The following is a 17306-nucleotide window of genomic DNA, read 5'->3' on the forward strand; positions in this document are numbered from 1 at the left end:
TTTCAGATCAGCAGCTAACCTCTCCTTCATCTTCTTTTTCTCTTCTTCATCGTCACCTGTGACAATCATATTAACGTATACAAGTCACCAAACCATTTCTCTGGGTGTGATCACCATTTTCCTGTTTGTATCCATTAGTCTTCATCACTATCCTCGGTCTTTCAAACCAAGCTCTAGGAGACTGCTTTAGTCTATACAAGGCTTTCTTGAGATGACAACATTTTCCGTTTTGGGCATATCCAGGGGGCATGCTCATATATTCAAGAATGCATTCTTGACATCAAGCTGGTCCATGCCCCACTTCTTTTGCACAACAAGTGCTAAGATGACTCTCACGGTTTTCAGTTTGGCAACAGGGGCAAAAGTTTCAAGATAGTCAATACCATATTTTTGACTTAACCCCTTTGCAACAACAAGGCGAGTCTTATACATTTCCACAGAAGGTTTGTACTTCACACTAAACACCCACTTGGAAACAACTTCCCACGTATTGTTCTTTGCCAAGGCATTCATCTCTTCTGTCATGGCCTGTAGCCATTTAGGATCCGCTCTGGCATCTTCCACACACCTGGGGATCACAGACTTAGACAAGGATGTAATAAAGCATTTGTAATTCTTACTAAGTTTCGCATAAGAGACAAATCTCTAAATAGGGTGAGAAGTACATGACCTGGTTCCCGCAGGGCTATGGGAAACTCTTCATCTATTGGACTTGGTTCATCCGGAGAACTCACAGGATTGGGATTGGTTATATCAACATCTTCAACCACATCTGTCTTCTTTCTGATGTACACCTGGCCGAACAGATGATCACGGGCTGTGGGCTGATCATCCACAGAGTTCCCTTTGCACAGGGCTGTCGCTATCACTTCTGACTGTCTCTGTCACACTATGGCTATCACTTCTGACTGTCTCTGTCACACTGTGGTTGACCTTGTACTCTAAAAAGTCTATAAACTGAACCAGCTGGTCTGAGGAATACTCTTCCACACTTTTCCCTATACAGGCCCCTGAAGAAGATTCACAGGAAAATATGTCTCATGTTCATGAAAGGTAACATCCCGAGAGACATAAATTTTGGAGGTAGTAGGGTCAAGACACTTATATCGAGAATACCCCAAGAAGACAACCGAGGATCAAGTTTCTTAAGGGTTGGACTATGGTCATGAACAAAGCAAGTACACCCAAACACTCAAGGAGTAAGAGGCCAAGGGTTATGAGTGGGCCTAAGAACAGAGTAGGGAGAGCGACCACACACGAGTAAGCATACGGTTAATCAGATAGGCACTAGTGAGAAGAGCATCACTCCAGTAGCGCTTAGGAACATGTCTATGGATGGCACGGGTAACTTCTAATAAATGGCGATTTTTACATTCGGCCACGCCATTTTGAGGAGGTGTGTAACTACAGGATGTCTCATGAATAATACCCTTGCTCCTCAAAAAATCATCTATAGACTGGGAGACATACTCACGAGCATTATCGGTGCGGAAAGCTTGCTGAAATTGAGTCTCAACAAATGCAACAAAATTTTTGACACTACGTTCTCTCAACAGGTACACGAACGAACGTACAACGGGAGTAGTCATCAATAAGAGTCATGAAATAATGAAAACCACGACAAGTGGGTACTCCCGAAGGACCCCAAACATCAGAGTGAACCAAAGCAAAACGGACGAGTGGTTTTATTGAGAGAAATAGGGTACGAAGCCCTGACATGTTTAGCCAACTGGCAAGAGAAAGAATCAATAGAAACAGAAGTAAAAAGCCTTGGAAACAACTTCTTGATCAACTGAAAAGGGAGATGCCCGCTCGTGCCATCGCATAATGGTAGACAACCGTCCACTAGTGGCTGAGATCAAGGCAGACACAACTTGCACGGGTAGTCTGTAGAGTCCATCAATAACCGAACCAATCCCAATCTTCTTCCCCGTCACCAAGTCCTGCAGGGAACAATGATCAACAGAAAAGATTAGATTACAATTGAGTTCTCTGGTAATACTGCTGACAGATAACAAGTTCACATGAATATTGGGAATGGAGAGCATTATGAAGATGATATTTATTCAACAAGGACAAACTCCATTTTCCAGCCACAGAAATAGAAGGCCCATCAGCCATCTGCCCTGAGGACAATTAGTATTCTTGAAACAGCTTAGGATTCCCTGTCATATGATGCGTAGCTTTCTACGAACAAGAAGAGGAAGAGGAATAACAATCACGATGTAACGTGGAAAACCCTCAACACGAGGGAGAAAAAACCACGAATGAGGAGGAGTTGGTCCCACTAGCAGCCAGACTCTCTCTCTCTTTTGATTATCATTAACACATAAGGATTAGGGTTACATGACTTAAGTAGTGCCCAAAACGGGCTACAAGGCGGGTCGAGTATGGATCCAGATCCAAAACATACGATCTATCAACACTCCCCCTCAAGTTGGGCATACATATCAAACATGCCCAACTTGGATACATTCCTCTCAAATGAAGCTGAAGGAAGAGTTTTCGTCAGAACATCAGCAGTTTGGTCTTTAGACTTCATGTAAAGTAAGATCAACTCTTTCGCATCAATTCTTTCCCGAATGAAGTGACGATCAATTTCAACATGTTTTGTTCTGTCATGAAGAACAGGATTGTTGGCTAAGTTGATTGCAGACTTGTTATCACGTACATAAGTCCTTCAATCTCTATTCCAATGTCAGTCAGCAATATCTTCAACCATAGTAATTCTGACACTCCCATAGCAACTGCCCTATATTCTGCCTCTGCACTAGATCTAGAGCAAACATCCTGTCTCTTGCTCCTCCATACAACAAGGTTTCCTCCCAAGTAGACTGTAGTAGATCGTCTGGTATCACCACAACCTGCCCAATCCGCATCAGAATAGCCCTCGATTTCCACAATCTCTTGTTTCACCCAGGATTTTTCTTCAGGTAGCATAGCATTTTGTCCATAGCCTTCAGATGTGCATCGATTGGTGCATGCATGAATTGGCTCAAAACATTCACCGCAAAGGTGATATCAGGTCTCGTGAGAATAAGATAAATCAACTTCCCAACTAGACGTTGATATCTTCCCTTGTCTTCTTCACAGAGAGGCTCTCCGCTCAACTTGTGCCCAGTGTCAAATGGGGTAGGAGTAGGTCTACATCCCAATTTACCAGCAGATCTAATGTTCCTTTGGTTTAGTACAAGACCTAGACCTAGCAACCTCCATACCAAGAAAATACCTTAGCTTGCTAAGATCTTAATTCTGCCAGTAACCCTTTTAGCTTGATAATCATCTCCTGTGACAATCATGTCATCTACGTAGACCAGCAGGAGAGTAACCCTGCTCTCCTTCTTCTTCACAGTGTGATCTCCATTTCCTTGTTTGTATCCACCACGTATCATCACTCTTCTCAGTCGTTCGAACCACGCTTTTTTGGTTCTTCATATCCTGGAGGCATATGCATATATACTTCTTCTTCGAGGTCACCATTGAGGAATGCATTCTTAACATCCAGTTGATACATCTTCCACTCCTTCATCACAGCTAGGGATATAACCACCCTCATTGTCTTCATTTTCGCAACAAGAGCTTTCCACAAGTCGAGCTTTATATCTTTCAACACTCCCATCTGGTTTGTACTTGATGATATACAACCATTTGGATCCAACTAAGTGAGCGGCTTCAGGAATCTTCACCACTTCCCATGTCATATTTCTTCTCAGGACATCTATTTTTTCTTTCATTGCATCAGCCCACTTGGAGTCACTTGCCCACTTGGAGTCACTTCAGCACTGGGGATCACTAAAAGAGTAGAAACAAAACACTTGTAATCTTTTTCAAGTCTGGAATAAGAAACAAAATTATCAATGGGGTGTTGAGTACATGACCTGACACCCTTTCTCAGGGCAATGGGAAGATCTTCATTCTTCTTTTCGGTAGGGCTTGGTTCTAGGGAAGGAGTGGCATTGGGATTGGAAGTAGATCTAGCATCATAAGTCATCATCTCTGTCCGAGTACCTCGTCTAGAGTAAAACTGTCCAAACAACCGAGGGTCTTCCTTCTCAATGCTAGTGTCACACCTTTCGTAAGCAATTCTGCTTTCTTGTAGTCCAAAAAATCTATAAACTGAAGCTCCTGTCTCTGAGAATACTCTTCCCTGCTCACTGCTCCCGATTCTCACCATCCCTCGTAACATAAACTCGACCAGTAATAGGATCAATACATTTGTATCCTTTTTTCGTAGGAGAGTATCCAACAACTAAGATTTCTTGACATTGGGACTGTGATCATGAATAAAACATACACAACAAAAAACAACCAAAAACACGAGGAAGAGGGAATGGTGGACGACTGCCAGGAAGCAACGAGTGGGGAGTCCTACCATTCAAAACACGACTAGGCATGCGGTTAATAAGATAGGCACTAGTAAGAACAGCATCACCCCAATAGTGTTTAGGGAGATTTTTCTATCACTCCAATAGTGTTTAGGGAGATTTCTCTGAAACAAAAGAGCCCTGGTGACATTAAGAAGTTGACGATTTTTCCTACCCCATTTTGAAGGGGGGTGTAACTACAAGATGTCTCATGAACAATCCCCCGTTGTCTAAGAAACTCCTCACCACACATGTATTCCCCATACATCTGAATCAGGGAAAAAGCTTTATTAACACAACTAGTAGAAAGAGGGTACGAAGCCCTCACATGTTTGGCAAACTGACAAACATCACAAGAACTGACAAACATCACAAGAAATGGAAGACAAATCAAAGGAGGAACACAAGTCTGGAAACAAATGTTTTAAAATCCCAAAAGTAAATACCCAAAACGTTCATGCCAGTACATAAAAGACTGAAGACAATCTTCTCTTCTTTTATCTGTCTTGCGGATCGCTATCAACAGAGCAGTAGCCACGGGTAGCCACATGTATGGGAAGACGATATAATCCATCAGAAGCTAAACCAATCCCAATCCTCTTTCCTGTCACCAAGTCCTACAAAACACAGCGTCCTGCAAAACACAGCGATTGGCATAGAAAATAAGTTCACAATTCAATTCTTTAGTAAGTCTACTGACAAGATATACAAGATATTTAAAGGAAACTGGGGAACATGTAAAGCGCCCTACACACGAAATTTGTCCAGTGCCTTCGCCTGCCACGCAAGAGACACGTTCCTTTCCCGAGGACAACTTATACGAAACAATTTTGGATTACCTGTCATGTGATGAGTAGCACCACTATCGACAATCCATTCCCACACAGAAGAGTTACCTTTATTGCTGCAAGAGCATGATTAGCTGTAGTGAGGTTGCCCAAATAAGCCCTTAGTTCACGAAGCTGATCAACCGAAATATAAAGTTTTTCCCCACTGGATTTGCGCGGCTCAGGCCCACGTGTCTTCCCACTAGAAGACCCCTCTATTGCCTTTCTTGTTATCCTCCCTCTATTGCCTTTCTTGTCTGGATAGAGATCCCAACAGTAATCGACGGTGTGACCCGTCTTCTGCATCGGCGAGGGGGTCTAGCCAAGCCTGATCTCTCATGAGGGAGATCAAGATCCCTCTTGCTTTCATTGGTTACCAGCCTTCTCTGTTCTTCTGCGTATAACACCTCTCCAGAATTCAGAATCTGGCTCCGAACACCTTCAAACCCATCATTGAAGCCAGAGGGTTCCTCTGTTTTCCCATTTCTGGGCAATGTAAAGTGCCTGATCTTGGGGACAGTGCCACGGAATATCAGAGTGATAGTCAATTTGCTTTCAAAGCCCCATAGTATTCTGCAATAGAAGAGTTCCCTTAGTCTTCATTACTTGATAAGTGCGAATGACCGTCTTCTTCTGGCCATACATTTGCTCCACTCACATGTCCCGTGCAGTCTTCTTCCAAAGGATAAGAGGCTGAATCTCAGCGAAGAGAGAGTTGACAATCCACGTTTTTACTTGATTGTCCTCAAGGAACCAAGTGTGCCACGTATCACTTGATCTTGCTGGTACAGGGTTGCTCCCGTCGACATAGGCCATCCGACCACGGCCAGCAATCCCCATAGTCATAGCCGATGACCACGAGAAATAGTTCTCTTTTGTGAGGCGAAGAGTAATAACCTGCGGAACGTTCTCCGGTCTCACAGTTCCAATTTCAGTTTGACTGACCATCGACGAGGAAGAAGAGGCTGCCATAACGACAGACCCACACAACGACAAGAGCAACAAAGGCAGGGAGCAACTGCAGCGTGGAACCCTGAAGACGGCGGCGGCGGTAGAAGGGCAGAGCGTGAGGCCCTTGACGGCAGCGGGAACAGAAAACGGCGGCGGGAGGCCCTTGGCGGCGCAAGAGCAGAGGGCGGCGCTTGGAGGCGCTCGCCGAGTGCAGGAGGACGAGCGGCGGAAGGGCGGACGGCGGCAGTCAGACGGGCGACGGGAGGACGGCGGCAGACGAACGGACGGCGGCGACAGTCGTCTTGGCGTCGGACGGCGGCGATAAGCAGTGGCTCCATCCGACGATAAACAGGTCGGGGCGCCTCCAACACGTTAATGCCGGAACTTCACGGCTCTGATACCATGTAGAAATACGAACAAGAAGAAGAAGAGGAATAACAATCACGATGTAACGTGAAAAACCCTCAAGAGGGAGAAAAAACCACGAATGAGGAGGAGTTGGTGCCCACTAGCAGACTCTCTCTCTCTTTTGATTATCATTAACACATAAGGATTAGGGTTACATGACTTAAGTAGTGCCCAAAACGGGCTACAAGGCGGGTCGGGTATGGATCCGAACCCGAAACATACGATCTATCAACAAGCCCCACTGTCAACAATCCAATCACCAAGTGACTGTCAACAATCCAATCACTCTGAGGGATTACCTTGATCGCTTGTGGCTACAAGAGCTTGAGCTAATTTAGCCCCTTCGGACGTGGAAGTTTCCTCTTGCGTAGTAGACAGCCGATTGATATAAGCTTGTAATTCCTTGATTTGATCGGAAGAAAGTTTTGATTTTTCAACAGTTGAGGAACTACCGTGACTAGAGTCACGAACAAAAGAACCCCGCCGACTAGAAGGAGGGCGACCACGAACAAGTCTTCTCAGGATGAATATCCCAACAAAAATCCACAGAATGCCCCAACTTGACGCTGTCCACTCCCAAAGGCACGACTAACAAACGCTGAGGGGGAACTCCCATGGCTAGAGTCAATATGCATAACTTGACGACGTTGTTCCTCAAATTCCACCCGAGCATACACCTCCTCAATCCCGGGAATCTCGTCACAATTGAGAATTTGGCTCCTAATGGATTCAAATTCATCGCGTAAGCCTCCAAGAAAATTACGCCTCCAAGGAAAATAAAAGTCCGGTTCATCCATTCTTTGTCCCAGGGAACCACAATGCCAATCATCATTCACATGGTAGTCTAGTTCCTCCCATGTCTAGTTCCTCTTCCTCCCATTTAGTCTTCAGGGCTGCAAAGAAAGAAGCTACACAAGTTTAAGAGAGTAGATGCAACGTTTGATTTGGTACGCACGCAATACTCTCTTCTTACGGCCATACATCCGCCCAAGCACAGTCGTATGCAATTTACGCAAGATCAGAGCAGAAACAGAACTAATGATCCATACTTTCACCTGACTATCTAAGACCCAAGTCGCCCATCGCGGATCCGTTTTTGAAGGTGCAGGTTTCTCCCCAATAATTTCTCCCCAATAATATAGGGCAGGCGATCCCGATTTCTAGGGCAGTAGACCAAGAGAGATAGTTGTCCTTGTTCAGTCGGATACAGGCAGGCAAGTTCTCGCTCTTGGTTCTTGGTATTGCTGCCCGTATCTAGGGCATCATCAATCTTAGTAGTCATCGCACAATCACCAAAGAAGCAATACCCAGAGACGACAGACAAGAGGCAGTGGAGGCGGAAGAATTATGGCGGTGATAGCAGTGACGGCGGCGACGACGGCGACGCAGGAAAGGCGACGGCGACGCAGGAAAGGCGACGGCGGCAGCAATGACGGCAGCGATGACGCCAGCGACGCAGGAAACTATCAACTATGTTTGTTGATATTTTTTCATTATGATCTTGGCAGTTTTAAGAATTAATTGAATTAAAATGCACCTAAAGTAGGCTTGTTGGACTTCAGATGATTGTATATATGTCTTTTCTTGTTCCCTGACTAATGTGGGTTACCAAAAAGTACCAGTTCTTCTGCGATCTGATTTTGGAATTTTATGCAAAAACAGAATGCTGAAAAATCTTCTGAGGACTCAGCAAAGGCTGATAGGAAAAATGACTTTCTTGTAAAAGAAGTGCAGGCAGAGCCTGACCTGAATCTTCTTTGTCTATTTCCATCTATTGAATTCTTTTTTCTGTTCAAAAACAAGCTATGAGAATATTACCTCGACTGCAAGGCCATAAGTTGCTGAAGAAGGTTTTAGGCCATTATGCTTGAGCTTTTCAAGCACCCAAAGTGCGCCTTTCCACTGCTTATGAGTAGCACAAGCATTTAACACCTAGAAATAAAAAATGAAAACAATAGGTTAAATGCCTATCCACTCAGCTGCTCCAACCTAAGATGAATTTGGTTGGTCTTTCCTAAGATGAATTTGGTTGGTCTTTCAGCCACTGTCCAGATGCCAGCTTAAAAAGGCACTACAAATGCCAAAACTACCCCAGGACCCAACACCATGTAAATAGTGATGCCCTTAGGCCTTAAGTACTCATCAGGTTTGCTGGTGTTGCACCTATCTCATTCTTGGATTAACAATAAACATCACTAATGCTTACACTAATGCTTACTGAGTCGTAGACCACCACATCAGGTTCCAAACAACGATTCCAGGATGCATTTTTTGTATTAATTTTGAAGGTCGTTTCCTCATGCAATCAATTACATGCAGTAACTCTTTTATCAGACCAGCTTGCCCGAGAGTCACAGAAATGCTGTGGTATGCAGCCACATCAGGATATATACGGTAGTCTGCCTGTAAGATTTATGAAAACTAAAAAAACTCCATAAACTGTTTATAGGCTTTCCAAAGGACATGCTTTTTCCATGAACATTAGAAACTAGGAGTACATTACCTTATGTTAGCATGCAGTGTGAAAAGATCCCTCAAGTTTTATGTAGAAAGAAGATTTGCCTGCAATATCTCACCTCCAATATCAGGAACGAGATTAATTTAGGTTTTCTACAACTCAATGACATGAAACACCTGCAGTCCAAGGTTTTCCAATTGCTCTTGTTGAATTACTTTCTGAAGGCCTTCTTTCGACATCTGACGTTGATAGACCTGCATAAAAAAAAAAGCCACTAGGTCACGTTTTATTGTTAAACATGCAACTAAAGTCATGAGCGATTAACCTGTCCTAATCAAACACCAAAGCTCGTCATATTTTACAATTGTAACAAACCTTTTCCTCAATAGTTCCTGCTGTTAGGAACCTATACATATGTACACTCGCTTCTTCTGTCCACCTCTCCAAACCCTTGCAGCTGCCTAAGAATTTGAGGAAGAGGAAAGCAAAACCATGATGGCAAAACAGTGAACTTTCTGGAAAAAATGAAGAAAGGTTGTTGAATCAAAACCACATACACATACCTGTTTGTCATTAGCAGGATTCCAATCTGGATCAAAAAGAACCAAACGATTTCCACCTATCAAATTAAGTCCACATCCACCAGCCTTGCTGCTTAACTCATCCTATAATGTCAAAGGCACATATCTCACACCATGAAGGATGCAAATACTCAAGAAGGAATAAGCATCAGCTATTGATATTAAAAACCTTTGATATGTCATTAAATCGGTTGACGAGCTTTTGCCTTTTGCTTATTGAAGTGGACCCATCAAGCCTTAGGAAAGGATATCTTCTCTCACGACACAACTGAGCGAAAAGATCCAATGTCTAGAAGTAGAAAGTTAGAAATGTAAAAGGGATGAGCATGTCAAGTATAAAGTATAAAATGCCGTCAACAGAAAATGAAAATTTTGCTGTGACTTTCCTAATACCAAATTGATGGCCTCCTGTGCTGGAGAGGTCGCTTGTCTTCCTCTTGCAGTTGTTATTGGAGGAAGACTCCATTTTGAAGAAGGTAAGTTCAACCATCCATAACTAAAACTGAGTAAAATATTAATGCGACTGAGTAAAATATTAAATGTAATGCAGGGCAAACAAAAATAAATTATTTAAGGTAACAAAAAAAATGTTACAAAGTGCACAGATCTACTTAGAAAACTTGTCCATAGTTTAAAAAATTGAAGAACAATAGAAAAATTGTGATGTACTTGGCTTCTCATGGTACTATCTTGGATAAGTGTAAAAGAGCAATTGCAACATTTTTTCTTTTGAATATGAAAGAAACAAAAAACATAAACTGAAAACAATAAAAAGGAATGAGTGAATGTACTGTAGAAGGCTTGCATCCCACAATTGCATTACAAATCCAAATTTGATGATATTCTTGATTCAAAGAGAAGCAAGCATATTGGACATATCCAAGTATGGAACTCAGTGAAGATAATGATGTAAAAGTCAACAGCAAATACCAAGATTAATTGGAAATTCGTCTCTTTCCATCCTCCCATACCCCCACTTGAAGCTGGTGGATCATCATGATATAAAATCCCCACTTGTTCACATAAAAATCCAGTATCTCAACTTAAAAAAAAAAATCAATAAATTTTAATTTAGGTGCATTGGCTGGTCATGTTCACTAAAATTTCACAACTTGTAGCTTCAATAATTTCAACAACAACTGGTGAACAACACATTTATGAACCAACAAAAAAGAAGGTGTTCCTCTTATTTACACACTCAAGTGTGGATCGAAACCTGGGTTTGGTGGTCGAAACCCGCTCCTGCCTTGAGCAAGACCTCCAAGGGAGCGAGCTCACCAAACGCTGGGTCAGCTCAGACCCAAGGGACCAACCGGTCAAAAATAGCCGATTCTTACTACAGTGACCTGACCTAGAGCACTTGTGAAGGCTAATGGGTAAATCACATGCAGTGAAAAAGAAATAAAATAATAAATAAATAAATAAATAAGGTGAGAAACAGCGAACACCACAACTAAGAAAGAGGCCAAAACGAGGAGTTATGCTTCCCTCATTCAACAATGGGACAAAATGAAAAATTAAACGAAAGAGAATCAACAGAACAAAATGCTATTAACCAAGAATAAGAAAAGATTTGTGCGAAGAAAAGCATGACATTTCTAAAAGACACGATTCTTACAATTCCAAGTAACTAAATAGCATGTACCACAGTTCTCTGGTCATAAAAAGGACAGTCCTTAAGGTTTAAAAAACACTCACATATTAGGCAACAAGAACAAAACTTTTCTAGCACTCCAAAGACAAACCTTGGCATATTTTTAAAATGTAGGCTTCCATGTTACCAAACACTAACCGAGTCGGATAATGAACAAAATAGCTTCGCACATTTTTAGAATGTAGGCTTCCATGTTAGCAAACACATGATTGTATCATAACCAAGTTAGATGTGAGATGTGAAGTTCTTGTCAAAGATATTCAGTCAACCAACCTACAAACTTAAGCAATGTACGATATGCAATTCAAAGACTCTATCAGAATGTGACACACACCCATGAACTTGATGAGATTATATTTACCAAAAGAATCAAGTTCTCATGGGCTGACATTTTCAGGCCTATTTCGCCTGCATGACGCCGAGGGATAGTCGGTCTGCGACACAAGTGAATGCATTGAAAAATGAAAACCAAGCAACTAAAACAACAAAACACCTAAACAACCCAGCTGGAAACCATTAAAGCAGAAAATAAGCAAGATTGAACTACTATAAAATCAAACCAGCAATTGCCCAACTCAACAAACTAAATCAAAATAAGATCCTACTGAAAACAAATCAAGGCAATGACCTTAACCTACCCTGGACATGTGCAATAGCTAACTAAAGGATCTATTCAACTAACCTGACACTAACGTGACACAAGAAGAAAGAATCCGACTACTAACCTGGTCTAAAACCATGAAGGACCCAAGGACATAAAACCCAAAACTCATGCAACTTCAACGAATAGAACCTTTCAAAAATGTCACAGTTCAAAATCGACTACAAAATTGTCTGGTCCTTTTGAAAAGAGATAACACGTTTTCTATGACAGGTTCAATCCTAAGACTGGGTTATGTTGAAGACACTCAGTTAAGATGGAATAATGGGCCAGACTTAATAATTTATCCCAAATGAACCTGAAAGGAACAATATAACGCACAAACAGTGCTGGTGGCCTACTGATGACACATGTTTACTCTTAGTCCACTGCTTTGCCTAGAAACAGAAAATTAGTTTCTGTACTTTTTTATTATTCAAAAAATAATCAATCAATATAATGGAAAATTTTCCAAAGTAAATTTGTAAATGGATACTGATTACATCTGCCTTCCTGGGTTAAAGCATTAGAGGTTTTCTTTTAGACACTACTTTTGAATTTCACAGCTTTGAATGTTTTTCTTAGAGGGCATTATTTTTGTCTTTGACGCAGTGAAAGTAGCAGGAAATCTGAAAGAGTGACTAAAAGGTGGAAGAAAAAACAATTCAATAGATGGAAATAGACAAAGAAGATGGAACAAGTAGCTTGAATAAATTCTCAAAATATCTGCTGGTCTTTCCCTTTAATTTTCTGAAAATTAATGCTCTAGTAGGTCAACATAGTATGGATATTCTGAAACAAGAATTTGGCTTAAATGGAAACATTGAATAGGTGGTTATAGATTATCTTGATAAGAAAATGTTGAAAATTAAGGGAGTTATTTGATTAAGCTCAGGGTTTTCTAATATTTTCAAGAGTTTTTGAAGAAGAAAACAACTAGTATTCGGAGTTCAAGGCCAGATATGACTTCTCATTGGGACCATGCAGTCTGCAGGAGTTGGAGTGCTTTCTGTGTTGAAAGATCCTCTAGCACTGGTAGGAACCGCATGCTTTCCTTCATATACTATGAGGGTGGTGGGAATGTTAAGTCTCCCTTCCTGTGGAATAACTATTTGTGCAAAGAACTTTCACTGAATGCAAGTGAAACCTGCCTTGTAGATGCATGTGTATAAGTGGTAGGAAAGGCTTACAATCACCTATCAAAAGGGAAAGCTAGTACTTATATGCCATTGTTCTGCTTCATTTAGTTATTTCTTCTGGTAGTATTCTATAAAACCTAATCCTTGGAAGCTTATTTACTATTTAGTGTGTAGAAGATGCGTCACTAAGGTCGTAAGCATGCAGTATCAACTGCTGACAGTATAGTTGCTTTTAAAAAATATACATGTTCTTCTTTTTTCCTTCTATCCATCAGAAAGATGCATTTGCATACACTCTATCAACTGTGTTTGTTGATATTTTTTCATTATGATCTTGGCAGTATTAAAAATTAATTGAATTAAAATGCACCTAAGGTAGGCTTGTTGGACTTCAGATGATTGTATATATGTCTTTTCTTGTTACGTGACTAATGTGCGTTCCAAAAAGTACCAGTTCTTCTGCGATCTGATTTTGGAATTTTATGCAAAAACAGAATGCTGAAAAATCTTCTGAGGACTCAGCAAAGGCTGATAGGAAAAATGACTTTCTTGTAAAAGAAGTGCAGGCAGAGCCTGACCTGAATCTGTCTATGAAGGTAAATGGAACAAGTAATTCAAATGAAGCTTTTACTCCAGATCATAGAAAATCATCTAAAATGACATTGGAAGAAGTATCTTTAGGTAGTGAGTGCCCAGAAATTAATGGACAGTCTGAATCTGCACATTTGAAACAGAATGTGACCACAATTTCAGACATATCATTAGCTATACGCACAGGCTCTTTATTATCAGATACTGATAATGTAGATGCTGAAGCTAGACTAGCTAATAGTGCGAATGTTGTCAATGCAAGGGTGCTGAGTGAAGGGACTCCAGGGCAAAGTAATGAGATTGCCTCAGGCACACCAGTAGTACCAAAATGATTTTGATAAAGACGTTGAAAAGGGAAATGCTGCCTCCAAGATGGCAGAAAACCAAATGACTGCAAAGAGTGACAGCAGAATAGATCATGAACAAAAAAATTGCGGAGAAGAGCCTTGTAGCACTGGTTTGGAGATGGGAGACAACAGGACTATTGAAAATGGTGTCAACACAAAAGTAGTAGTGCCGAAGGCTCCAGGTGACAATGATAAGACTGTAATGCACACTAAAGTGGTACAAGAAGTTCATGATTAAAAAGAACATGGAAAAGGACCTGCAGACACTGGTTTGGATAATGCACATAACCAAATAAATGTAGACAGTCTCATTTCAAAGGGGATGATGCAGAATGCACCAGGGGATAATAGCAAGATCATGTCTGGGAACTCACCAAGACCTAAATGTTATGATTACAAAGAGGGTGGAGAATGTCCGAGTATGGTTTCACTTCAGAGATGTCAGACAATCAAATAACTGCAAACAATCCTGCCACAAAAATGATGGTGCTGGAAGCTGCAGGGGATAACAGTGACATTGCATCAGGCAACTCAGTAGGACAAAAAACTTATGACTGCAAAGAATGTAGAAGAATTCTGGCTGGTTCAGACACAGTCAGCAATGGTGTTATAATAGATATAGGTGATTTAAAAGTTGAAGAAGAGGCTGAAGAAAAAGAAGAAAGAAACACTGTAGAAGGAGGTGAAAATAACAAAGGAGTGCAGACGGATAGCCTGGTGCTTGCAGGAATCATTAGTTTTAGTAATGGAGATGGAGAAAATGCTGATGAACGCAACAAAAGTGCAGCAGAGGATGGAGATACTGTCCATGCAGATATAAGATTGCTTTCCTTTACAGGTGATAATCCTGTTGTCATTGGCTACCAGCAAAATCAAAATACACAAAACTAAGGTTAAAATTGAAGACCAACATATCCAAACCAGGCCCAAGAACAGGCATCCGTCATGAACCCAATCCCAACAACAGAATCAGCAAAAGCAAGAATAATCAGAAAAGCCTAAACATCACCAAAGCGTCACACCCAACAACAGAATTCGCACAAGAAAGGAAATAGACAGTGAATCGAAGACAATAAAATGCAGTCGACGATAATTATGAGAACACCCAAAACGGAATACATGAAAACCCAACAAAAATTCTGCGACTGCAATGGGCATAGAAGTTACCGGGAGGAAGAGAAGGGGAAACAGACACAGTAAGGAGCCCTAATGTTGGTAAACAGCACAAAGGGAAACCTCATAATTCCAACCCTCCCGCCCCCCACACCCCCCCCCCCGACCTTCTTTATTTTCCCCATCGGCAGCCATCGTAAACAGCAATGGGCCGATGGGCGATGGCTGCCGGTGGAACAGAAAAGGGAGCTCAAGACGGCGAGAAGCGATTCGCTGTTCGGCTACCACCTACCCACAACAGAGAAAAAGAGAGAGAGAGAGAGAGACCTGAGTAACCTGACGAATGAGGTTGTTCCATATAGGTTGTTCCACGAAAAACTACTCCAAACAGCATCCACGAACAAGTTCATACCCACGATCACAGATCAATTTTGCTCCACATGATCCACTTGAGGACGCCGGACGGGAGATCGACCGTCGGAGAGTTGGAGGACAAGGCGGCCGGCCAGGGAGAGTGGTAGTCGGGAGTGAAGAACTCGACGAACGTCGAAGAAGATGCAAGGCAAGGCGACGGAGGACGTGACGACCACCGAGGATGAGTGGAGGAGTGAAAGAAAGAATTCCGAAGCCGCCCGATCGTTCGTGTCACATTTGGAAAGCGGTTTAATATTTAAAAAAGGAGTTGTGCGAATCGTTTCTTGCAACAACTCGAACCAGGTATCTTTTGAACCGAGTCACGCTTTAACTAACCGAGTTCAGTGAACAACTCCATTCCGCTTACACAAACCAGTCGAGTCATGAACTCGTACATGGTTAAGACTGAGCTCCAGCCAAGCTTTAATGAGCTTACCTTCTAGTTCAGGCCTACTTCCACAACCACATACATGGCCCTTTGCAGATAAAGAGCGAGTCGTGGGAAACATATACTTCTGAAAGTTTTCTTGTCTTATTATGGACTCCGACTCTAAGCATTGATATTATTGGAATTCTATCCAGAAAATTTGATCTGGTCTCGTGTACATTTTACATGTTTTTAATCAAATTCAGGAGCAAGAAAATAACTTTGAAGACCAAAAAGTAGTTCAAGATAGGGTAATTGCAAAATAATGGTGAGCAGGGTTTGCTTCCTAAACAGCTTTTCATACTTCTTATGTATTCTTCATTCTAAAGATGCAGCAAATCCCAAATGACGTGATAAATGTGTGTGTGTGCATCTGTTGCATATGTGCTATTTTGTAAGATATGCATTTTAAACTGAAATTTAGAAGCATATGTTGTCTTGCAAAAGAAAAGAACAAAACTCTATTTGTAAAAGAAATTATGAATGATGTAGAATCTCAAAGCTTCACAATATTTTTTCTGTCAGTATCTTACCTTATGAACATGGGGAAGCTAACTATAAAGTAAATTGCATAGAACAATGAACCCACTCTGTACATTGCTGAGCGATCTACAAACTCATAGTACGGGAACTGCAGATCATTCAACATAAATGTGAGAATGGCACATAAAACTTTCCCTGGAAAAGGATTGAGGATAAAACACAGTAAGCAAGTCCATTGCCTCAACCTAATTTCATATCAAAAACAGGCAGAAGAGAAAAATTTTAGTGCAGAATCCACTTTTACATTGGGTACCCGTGATTTATCAAGATGTTTCTGAACTTCCAAGTATAAAACATGTGTTATACTAGTGGCTAAACAGACACAAATAAGGAACCAAAAATGACATAGGAACATGTGTTCAGCATAACCTTGGAGTTAGGTTGCTATCATTTAACTTTGATTAGATGGATGTACAACAAGAAAGCAACCAGTCACAAACTGAAAAATTAACAGCAGCAGCGGCAAAATAGTACTAGTAGTAGTAATAGTCAACGAGTCATATATAGTAATGCTTGCAAAAGCACTAGCAGCAGCGGCAGAAAAACAAGAAAAAAACCTTGAGAGATCTTCAATGTACATTGGTCACTTTGAATTTTGAAACATAGATGAGAATAAGATTTTCATACTTTTCTACCTAATTCCTACTTGATGAGGTAAGTGGAGCAATGTTGACTCATTGGTCACCTGTGCCAGCTGCCCGCGTCACTGTAATAAGTACGGTTTAGTAAAGTTTTTCCTAAAAAAATTGGTGTACGTTGAAAATTTACCAATATCAGGCAGTGAAATGCCACCATTTACATTCTTCATAAGTGAAGGCACCAACCTACTGCTACAGGCCATCCTTGTTA

At 41.4% G+C, this 17306-nt stretch overlaps 1 protein-coding gene across 2 annotated transcripts; it reads right to left on the reverse strand.

Moving 5' to 3' along the window:
- Window positions 1-1657: 1657 nt before the first annotated feature.
- Window positions 1658-15711, reverse strand: LOC116260550 (protein CHROMATIN REMODELING 25-like). Of its 2 annotated transcripts, none has more exons than XM_050079513.1 (7): window positions 15401-15711; window positions 9983-10091; window positions 9759-9878; window positions 9572-9673; window positions 9384-9469; window positions 9127-9262; window positions 1658-1943 (listed from the first exon to the last, which is right to left on the reverse strand). In XM_050079513.1, exons 1-5 carry the CDS (start codon window positions 15481-15483, stop codon window positions 9407-9409), a joined length of 477 nt encoding a protein of 158 aa, XP_049935470.1. In that variant the 5' UTR covers window positions 15484-15711; the 3' UTR covers window positions 1658-1943; window positions 9127-9262; window positions 9384-9406. The 2 variants fall into 2 exon arrangements, with proteins under 2 accessions (XP_049935470.1, XP_049935471.1); XM_050079514.1 differs by lacking the exon at window positions 1658-1943 and adding an exon at window positions 4775-4998.
- Window positions 15712-17306: the final 1595 nt, after the last annotated feature.

The sequence above is a fragment of the Nymphaea colorata genome, chromosome 9, assembly GCF_008831285.2.
Source record: "Nymphaea colorata isolate Beijing-Zhang1983 chromosome 9, ASM883128v2, whole genome shotgun sequence".
In the NCBI taxonomy this organism is placed as follows: domain Eukaryota; kingdom Viridiplantae; phylum Streptophyta; class Magnoliopsida; order Nymphaeales; family Nymphaeaceae; genus Nymphaea; species Nymphaea colorata.

Excerpts from the sequence above, each read along its gene's own strand:
- LOC116260550 (XM_050079513.1), bottom strand. The coding sequence starts at position 15,483 with ATGAACTTGTTCGTGGATGCTGTTTGGAGTAGTTTTTCGTGGAACAAC. Across the intron at positions 10,092-15,400 it reads TCATTCGTCAGGTTACTCAG|TTTTAGTTATGGATGGTTGA; the intron begins GTCTCTCTCTCT and ends TATTTTACTCAG. Across the intron at positions 9,674-9,758 it reads GATTTAATGACATATCAAAG|GATGAGTTAAGCAGCAAGGC; the intron begins GTTTTTAATATC and ends TTGACATTATAG.